This window comes from Hydra viridissima, unplaced genomic scaffold (genome assembly GCF_058129835.1).
Source record: "Hydra viridissima isolate aposymbiotic clone 2 unplaced genomic scaffold, HvirCarnegie_v1 scaffold_8, whole genome shotgun sequence".
In the NCBI taxonomy this organism is placed as follows: Eukaryota; Metazoa; Cnidaria; class Hydrozoa; order Anthoathecata; family Hydridae; genus Hydra; species Hydra viridissima.
The window spans coordinates 6,211,776-6,221,725 of record NW_028324307.1 but is presented as its reverse complement, the minus strand read 5'-3'; the positions used below and the strand labels follow the sequence as shown (position 1 = coordinate 6,221,725).

Here is a 9,950-nt window from a genome sequence, read left to right as displayed (position 1 = left end):
TCCATAGATATCATTTTTTCAAAGTTCAGGGCTTATTTACAAAAAAAAAAAAAGCATAATAATAACAATTAAATTTTTTTGAAAAAAATTTTTTTAATAATTAAAAAAAAAATAGTTAAAACAGATTTGCGGCGCGTTAAAAAAAATCATTTTTGCTATTTTTTTCTTAGGTTCTTAAAAGAAAACGTTTACTGGGCATCACTTAAGTGTTGATAATTTTCCCATTTATTTAACTTTCGATAATACAAAGCCATTTTTCCCTCGGGCAAAAGTTGAGCAGGTTTGACAAAAAATAAAAAAACGGCATTATCGGATTCGGAGAAACAAATTTCTTTGGGTAAAACATTTTAAGGTCCATAAATACTTTTAAATTAATCATTATTAAATACTCTTAATTTAAAATATCTGAAAACCTTTTTTTTTTTAAATATGATAATGTAATTTAAAACTATTATTGGTAATCCTTCAGTTAAGCGGCGTAAAATAAATACATCCTTTCGCTTTTTCAGCACTTACGAGGAGATTGTTTTTGTTTTAAATAAAACAAAAGAAAGAAAACTTTACATAATTAGATAGCATAAAAAACTTTAATTAAATAAACTTTAAAACTGCAAATAACACTGATCAACAAAAAAAAACTTACGGAAAATATCTTGGAAACCAACACTTGTTTTAAGACAAGTAAGACATGCTGATTACAAATATAGAAACCGTTTGTCTCTATCACCCACCGTTGTTGAGATATTTGGCATTGACCATTTATATATGTTTAATATTGTATCAAAGCAAACAACTCGCAGGCAAGTTACAGTAGAGAATATATCGCTGAATAGAGTACTACTTAACATAAATGCACATAGTTTAAGATATAATACACTTGTAAAATACATAGGTATAACGTAAAGTTCCTTAAATTAAAAGTTAGTTTGGTTTGAATTTCTTGGCTGTAGACTTGCGTTTGTGCTGACAATTTGGCATGTTGCGCTGAAGCATCCAGCAATAGTCGGCTAACATTGCTGCACTCCATCGGCCTTGATAGCGTGACTCCATCACCGAGATGTCCTGATGGAAACGTTCACCATGTTCATCACTAACAGAACCTAGGTTTTCTGGAAAGAAGTCGAGATGTGAGTCGAGAAGATGAATCTTGAGGGACATGTTACAACCCATTAACTTGTACGCACTAATGCACTTCTGCGCAATATTTACATAGTCAGGAGATTTATTAATTCCAAGGAAATTGGCTACAACAGACTTAAATGCCAACCATGCTTTTTTTTCAGTTCTGCTGAGTAAATCTTCGAAGTGACTGTCTGCTATGATCTTCCTTATTTGTGGACCTATGAATACACCTTCTTTCACTTTCGCATAACTCAACTCTGGAAACTTGTTGCATAGGTACCGAAAAGCATCTGAGTTTTTGTCTAGTACCTTCACGAAGTTTTTCATAAGCCCCAGCTTTATATGAAGTGGAGGCATAAGAACTTTTTCACGCTCAACCAATGGCACACGCAGGACGTTTTTACTACCTGGCTCCATTTTATCTCTAATGGGCCAATTCTTATTTATATAGTGGTGCTTCCTATCTCTGCTGTCCCACTCGCAGATAAAGCAGCAGTACTTGGTGTACCCTGTCTGCATTCCCATGAGAATAGCGATCACTTTTAAATCACCACACATATTCCAATTGTAATCGCGATAGCAAATTTTTTCAAGAAGTAGCGACATGGTTTCGTACGTCTCTTTTAGATGAGTAGAATAACCAACCGGTACTGATGCATACATGTTTCCATTGTGTAATAATACAGCCTTCAAACTTGCCTTGGAGGAATCAATAAATAGACGCCATGCTTCAGTCTTATGTTCTACACCGAGGCTTGACATAAGACCTTGGATGTCAGTGCAGTAGCACATATTGTCACTCATTGCAAAGAACTGCACGAGTTCTTTGTGTCTATGTCGAAATTGTGAAGTTCTTGTTCCTGGTGATAGCAAATTAAACTCTTTCAGAAGTGAACCTAGCAGTTCAGCTTGACCTTTTGTTAGTGCCAGGTCCCGTACAAGGTCGCAAAGATCATCATTATTAATCAAATGAATTTCATCATCATCAGGATTGTAGTCAGAGTCTGCTATGTTGCTGGAAGACGAACTTTCTTCTTGTGTTGCATCATCGATTCTGTATTCTGTAGGTGATGTTGGTATTGGACAACTGACTGGATCATGTGGAATTGGTTTTGAAACCGAGGGAGTATCTGGATACTTCACAGATGAACGAGTCTTGTATGAGAAACCTGTGACATTTGTCAAACAGAAATAACAGTCAGTGATGTGGTTGCTTGACTCACGCCATATCATAGGAACTCCAAATGCCAGATGGTTGTTATTTTTGGCCTTCCTTATCCAACCCCGTAAGTTGCATGCACATGTCAAACAAATGAACTGTGGTGCCCATGACTTGTCGCTGTCAACCTTTGAATCAAAGTATAGTTCATAAGCTTTTCTCAGAAATGGTGTAAATGTCTTTCGGTGGCTTTTGTCCGTGAGATAGCCGCACACATAACAAAACAAGTCTGGTGAATTGATGCAGCCTCTAGACGCCATTGTTTTCACTGAAAAAAAATAGCAAATATATAGGAATAGTATAACTCATAATAAACACACAACTCATTAATAAACATACAGTTACAAATTAAGTACACTAAATTAAACAAGCAATTCGTTCATTTACATCAGTTTATAAACATCTAATACACAGTAAATCAGTCACTATCACTAGACACTTGTCATTCATATACTTATTACATTTCCTCACAAGGGAGAATTCAATTCACATAAAAAGAAAAATATCAAAAATCACTAAATTAGCATTCGATAAAAAATAAATGAACTCAACAGGGTTCATTTCTGTAAAATGATATTAGTCTTCTTAAAAGACAGGTGAAACATTACCTTACTCGGTAGAAAACAAAACAAACTCGAAATAACTAATTTCGGTCTCGATTAAACCACTCAGGGGTTTTCACTTTTAATTACTATGTTTAAATCAAATACTTTATTCTTTACTCCTTATCTATAAACTAAAATAGCACACACGGGATCTTTTTTAAGAAGCACAATATTCGAACATAACTTCACTCGATCACAACAAACAACGATTGCTCTGCACATCTTTTAGCGGACCTATTTTCAGAACAGAATATATTATTTTAAAATATCAAAATAATATGTTTAGTGTTGCCATCTGTTATTAACTTAGTAAACTAAACTCTATTTTCTTATTCATTCGTAACAATAAGGGATTTAAAAATGTATGTTTATGTTAATATCTTAAAAATCTGACGTGATAGAGAAAAACGGTTTTCAGATTTGTAATCAGCATGAAAAACTGCTTTAGAAAATGTAATCATCAAACAAGATATTTTTGGGTTGTTATTCAGTGTAATTATAACTTTTCTATTTAAACTTTACAAGCTTTACAAATTTCTTAAGAATCAAAGATAAAAAATTATTCATTGTTTTTGTTTTAATTTTATTTTCCAAAAAAAGATTCTAGTTTTTGATTACTTTTAATAAACTAAAACAAAAGTCTTAAGAATGAATTGTTTTGATTTGGTCATGCACCAAAGATATAAAAACGATTCACTTTTTTCAGCTTTTATTTCTTGTTTATATCGTCAATATCCTCTCTAAATGCAGTTTTTTTTGTCATTCTCTTACGGTAAGACAGCAATACACATAATAAATTTACTTGTAGAATATTGTGGTGTTTTTATTTCTTGTTATGTTTTTGTGCTTTTTCAAATAAAAGTTTATTTCAAAAAAACTCCAAAAATATTTACATTCATATAAAATATTTAAATTCTTTACTAAACCTTTTATAAAAAAAACTCATTACTATTCATTTTTTTATCTACGGGCGAGAGTGATTTACTCAGACGTATTTGTAACAACAACAAAACAGCGAAAGGATGTATTTATTTTACGCCGCTTAACTGAAGTATAACCCTATTATTTTTTGCTTCTTTTAAAAATATTTTTACTTAAATATCACTCAGTCAATAAAATATATAAGTCAAAAGTTCATAAATAAAAATTCTAATGTAATCTTGAATTTCGTGGTATTTGTTTTCTATGTTTATTATCATGGTATTGCATATTTTATATATAGGGTTATATTGTAAATTATTTCACTTACTATAGGTATATAACTGCAATATGTGTGTGTATATTACACATACATAATTGTGTGTATACAAAGCTGTAGCTAAACAGACACAAACACTCTTGCTCTCTCTCACACACACATATCCACACATAACAGAAACAGAATATATATATATATATATATATATATATATATATATATATATATATATATATATATATATATATATATATATATATATATATATATATATATAGAACAGAATGGATAATTATAAAAGAAAAACATCAAATGGTGTTTTTAAAAGTCAGCAACTTAGTAATGCAGCAAGTCTGTTTTGGAGGGAAAAAGAAGTGTAAGTGCTGCTGCTAAAGAATTCAACATTTAGAGAATGACATTAACAAGATACATTTAAAGCTAAACTCTGGTGGTTGCCTATCCATGGGTTATTCAAAACCTTGGTTAATTTTTTTTGAAGAGTAAGAAAGCTCCTTAAAAATTTATTTATTGCAAATGGCATCTATGTTTTATGGATATACTTGTAAAGATGTAAATTGTCTTTTCTATGAGTGTGCTGTTCAATACAAAATCAATATACCAGAATCTTGGACTGAAAATAAGATGGCTGGTAAAGAATGGATGACCAGTTTTTTATAAAAGAAATCCTAAATAATCTATTAGAAAACCAGAAGCAACTAGCCTTGGTAGAGCAACATCATTTAACACTGAAAATGTAAAAGTGTTTTATAATAAATAAGTTAAAGTTAAGGAAAGTTTCAGTGTTTCACAAGGATGGAATGTTGAAAAAACTGGTGTATCAACAGTGGTAAAACCTAGTAAAATTGTGGCTGCAAAGAGCAAACAAAGTATTGGTGTTATGACGTCTGGGGAAAGAGGCACTAATGTCATAGTAATAACCACAGTGTTTGCCTCAGAAAATACAGTGTCCCTAATGTTTGTGTTTCCTTGCAAAAATTACAAAGATCTTGTTAAAGTTAAGATCTTGTTAAAAGTTACAAAGATTTTGTTAACAATGGTGTACTAGATGGTATTGGGTCAGGTAATGGAAGTGGCTGGGTTACAGATATAATGGAAGTGGCTGGGTTACAGATATAGAATTCAAAAAATTAAAAAGTTCTGTTGATATTTTGGACAATCCTTTACTCATTTAGATTTTGAAACTTGATTTTTTGGACAATCCTTTACTCATTTAGATTTTGAAACTTGATATTTTGGACAATCCTTTACTCATTTAGATTTTGAAATATTGAACTTAGCAAAGGAGAATGGAATACTCATTTTCTCTTTCCCACCATACTGCAGCCATAAGCTACAGCCACTAGATATGTAAGTATTTTGACCTTTTAGAAAGTACTCATCAGGTGCACAAGATGCATGGCTGAGGAACAATCCTGAAAAAGCCATAACATTTTATGATATACCAAAAGTTGTCTTAGATTCATTGCCATTAGCAATAATTTGTACTAATATTACAAAAGGTTTCCAAAAAACTGGTATCTATCCGAACAACAGGAACATATTTGCTGATGAATTACTTCTTACCTTCATTTGTTACAGATTGTATAGAACCAGCAAAACTTGTATCTGAGTTATCACACTGAGCTTAATTATCTACCTGTCAATCCTTTGTAGATTGTGGTAATAAAGAGACCCTGTTACGTAGTATATTTTAAAAACAAACAAAAAAACTGAGAAGAATGAAAATTTAAAGACAAGTGTAGAACACAATTATACTTTTTTTGTATATTGGTAAACTTATTCTAAAAGTCAACTTGAAGAAAACTGGATCCAGTGTCAAGGTTTCAACCAATGATCTCATATAAAATCTGATTCACATGCCAATCTAAACTATATTTGTATTAACTGCAAAATGTATATTTAAGACTAACATTAAGTGTTTAGTTATTATTTTGTTTATAATGTTGGTAAGTTTTGTTAAAAAATGTGTTAAAAAGTTGTGTTTAATTTTAAGATTGAAAAGTATTATTTTGTTTTTAGTTTAGTAATATTCTGCCTCAGAATTATTAATTTTTATATTCATATCTGAAATAATTTGTTGAGATTTAAAGTATATATTTAAATTATAACAAAGCTATATTTTGGTTTTACAACAGAGTTCATAGTAGTCACAGAAATGCATTAAATTGTTTATTGCTCAACTTACCTCACACAGTTGTTCAACTTACCCCGCTGGGGTTGGTTGAGCAGCTTAGTAAACTTTAGACAATATTTTCTCAAGCAAAGTTAAAATTTTTTTTTTTCTTAAGCAATTTTTAGCAGATAAAATTATCTTTTTAATAGTAAAAAAAATTATGTAAATCCGACGCACTGTTCAAGAGATCTATTAGATTTATCAAAAATTGCTCAACTAGCCCCGCCCTACTCTATGTAGATATTACATCCAAATATTTATTATTTTAAATTATACTCTTTTTTTAAGTAAAAGTTTGCAAACTGTCTTAAACTTTCCATTGGTATTTCATATTTATTGTTATGTTATAGATATTTTGATCAAATTAGTTTAATCTTACAAAAAGTAGTATCATCCTAAAATTTTGTAAGTCTGCCACGAGCTTTTAACACACTGTTTATACTTTTGGGATACTATTTAAAAGAATATTAGGGATATGTCAGGAATTTTCGGCGACTGATCTTGTAAAACTTCCAATTGTACTTTGGTCTTGCAGGGGTTTATGTATGGATTGTCAAACATATTCAATTATGTTCAAGCCCCGTCTTTAGTGAAGCTATGCCAAAGTTTTCTCGTTCTCCATTCTACTAAAATAAAATTTTTCCACTCAAGCAGTGTGTTTTGTTGAAAAATAAAAGTAAGGAGTGCCATGTTTGTGGTACTATTTTCAAATAATTGGTTGTACTAAATTTTCCTTCAATTTTCACCATATCACAAAAGCCATTTGTAAATTTCCTTGAATAAAATCTTTAAAAATAACTTCTTTTTTTTTCACCACTGACATCGGACACGTGCGCCTGGTTACATATACTTGAAATAAATTCCAATTTTATTTTTCGAAAATGCAAGACTCACTGGCCTGTTTTAAAAAAAGAAAAAAAATAAGTTTTTTAAAAATACGATTTCACTTAAAATTCTTAACAAATTTCCATTTCGCTAAGTCTTACAGGATTCCTCATCGTTTATTTTTTATGAAGTCGGTTAAATACATTTTAGCGTGTAATTAATTTATGAAGACAAAGTAAACCATCTGCTTTTCAGCCTTTTTTATAAAGGAAATATTTTCGTTTTGAGTACTTATATTTTTCCTTTAAACATTTTTAAGCGCAAACATGTTTGTTCATGTCTTCAGCATTTATATAACTGTTTGGAAACTTTAGAGGGAATTTTACTTGTTGCTTTGTGTGGTTTTGTTTATTTTTTTGCATTCGAGTTCGATGTTTTTGAAGATTTTTACTAAAGTCTAAAAATTTTTCTTTTTTTGAATTAAAGTAGAACCTCTACATTTGTATCACACATTTAGGCTTGTAACGCGCGGTTTCGTGAATAAGCCTGATTTACTTTGCAAAGTACATAAATAAGTTTTAGGTCTCAAGAAAGTGTGGTGTTGTTAAGTACTTAATTTGTTCACAACGACTTTCATACTTAACAACAAGCTAAATATGCAAAATTAGTTACAAAAATTCCATATATGACATCCACACCTACGAAATACAGATGCAGCCTAAGAATATACAAGAAAACATTTAAAGAAGAAAAATGGGTAATAAAATGAAAAATTTGTTTTAGAGATGGTTACAAATGTAAAGTGCTGTTCGAAAGGTTCGTCATTAATTTGTTTTTATGGATGCTATAACTATGAAACAAATTTTGACTTTATACGATAACTTTTTTTTTTTTTTTTTTTTTTTTTGCATTTTTAATAGTAAATATACAATTATCAAAATGATTATTACTAAAGACGTAGCCGATTGTCTACCTCAGAAAGACAACCGAGTATTTTTATATGCTGGTCTAGTTAAATTATTTGAAAAACAAACTCAGTATATAACTCACAATAAATAAATGAAAATGTTTTTTAACTGAACCAATTTTAAAACGAAGTAACTTGAAAGTAAAAACTTTCCTTTTAGACAGCAACTAAATTTATATCTAAAGATTTTTCACTAAAATTTCGGTGTTCATCAAGATATCTTTTGATGCAAATGTAAAAACTGCATCACTCTTTGTAGAAATCCCAGAATATTTGAAAGATTTGAAACATTGGTTTCTGATGCATGATTTGGTTTTTTTATAAACAGAGAAGCAAACTTAATTAGAGATCATAAGTTATCAATATTAAGTAACCATTTATTGATGAGGCACCTGTAATATTTTGCTTTTGAAGATTGAAAATTCTGTGGTATTGGATACTGCAATTCTATATCTTTGTACAAAAAAAAGTAGAAACTTAATTCGCTATTTGGTTAGAATTGGAAAATTAAATGATTGTCATAATATTCTGAAACAACGGATACTAGAAAATAACCTTCAGCATATTTAGTGTTGAAACCCCCTTGATAAATTGGTAGCAAGTCTGTGAATGGACAACTTTGACATCCTAAGTTCAGTAACTGTAAGAGTAAATAAAGCTTTCCTAAATAAAAGGTGTAGAAAAAACATGATCTTGGAGTTTTACCGATAATGAATGCAAATATTTTTTCTTAAAAACTTTGTTTATAAAGATTTTAAACAAGATAAAGTTATATGGTAATATATCAAAAATAAGTAGTTTTAAAAAATTTGACAGTCAAAAGACCCCTGAAAGGCTAAGTGGAAAATTAAAAAAAAACCATATTATAAATTTTTTAAAACATTTGCTTTTTTGATAATATTTTAATTGAATAGAAAACGTTTTGTTAGAAGTTTTCGGTATATTATGTCGAATAAGACAATGGCTTTACTCGTTGTTTGATCACTTTAGTTAAGCTGCGGCATAAGTGCATTTGACACAAATATCATAGTATCTATAAACCTAACAAGTTTACAAAGTATATCATGGGAAACATATGTAAATATTAATATGTTTACTAACACATCCTTAAATGTATTGTAATTGTTAATAACTAAATATCCTTAATTGCGATTTTTACCTATTTTTCAGAAAAAATGAAAAATGGGTGGTTGTGGAGGTAGAAAAATAGAGAAAATTTAATGAAGAAGTGCTGAAATGAGGGAATGCTTGGTGGGAAACCCTAGGAGACCATTGTATCTTTTAGACAGGCTAATTAAAGTGCTTCCCAAGTCACAACTGTAAACGGAGATATACTGAAAATATACTGAAATATTATTTCGTTAAAGTAGCTGAAGTTTAAATCTTTTAAATGTAATTTTTGTTTGACACATATATGAGAGATACGTTTGTCTTTTGGTGCAAGCAGTAAACAAAGAGACTGAAACATGAAGGAAAAACCTGTATACAAGGTTTATAAAATGTTATCCAGACAGTTTTAAAGTGTGCAATTGAAAATATTCACTATTTAAACAGATTTAATTTGGAATATATTTAAAATTAGCTCCTTTATTCATCAAATAAATCATCCAGAACACTTAGGCTAGGACTGACTACAGAACACCTTTTAGGCCAGGACTGATAATTCTACCTGGTCAATGAAGTTCCACACTTCTTCTACATCAACTTTTTTGCATTACCATGAAGCTAGTTTTATGGTAGACGGGATATATTCATTAATGCTTGAGCTCATCAACCAAAAAAATGACTATGAGGACAGAGGAGTAATTACAAAATAATAA

General features: G+C 30.1%; 1 protein-coding gene and 1 long non-coding RNA gene across 2 annotated transcripts; one reads left to right on the top strand and one right to left on the bottom strand.

The window, feature by feature from the left end:
- Nucleotides 1-651: 651 nt before the first annotated feature.
- LOC145193126 (uncharacterized) lies at nucleotides 652-3,198 on the bottom strand. Its single transcript, XM_090094783.1, has 2 exons — nucleotides 2,950-3,198; nucleotides 652-2,609 (listed from the first exon to the last, which is right to left on the bottom strand). Exon 2 carries the CDS (start codon nucleotides 2,599-2,601, stop codon nucleotides 922-924), a length of 1,680 nt encoding a protein of 559 aa, XP_089950909.1. The 5' UTR covers nucleotides 2,602-2,609; nucleotides 2,950-3,198; the 3' UTR covers nucleotides 652-921.
- A 4,661-nt stretch (nucleotides 3,199-7,859) lies between these two features.
- Nucleotides 7,860-9,337, top strand: LOC149884741 (uncharacterized). The gene is made up of 2 exons (XR_016454686.1): nucleotides 7,860-7,979; nucleotides 9,301-9,337. It is a non-coding gene; the product is annotated as an uncharacterized LOC149884741 (long non-coding RNA).
- The last annotated feature ends 613 nt before the right edge of the window (nucleotides 9,338-9,950 follow it).

What these genes read in the sequence shown, in the direction of transcription:
- LOC145193126 (XM_090094783.1), bottom strand. Translation starts at nt 2,601, where the DNA reads ATGGCGTCTAGAGGCTGCATCAATTCACCAGACTTGTTTTGTTATGTG.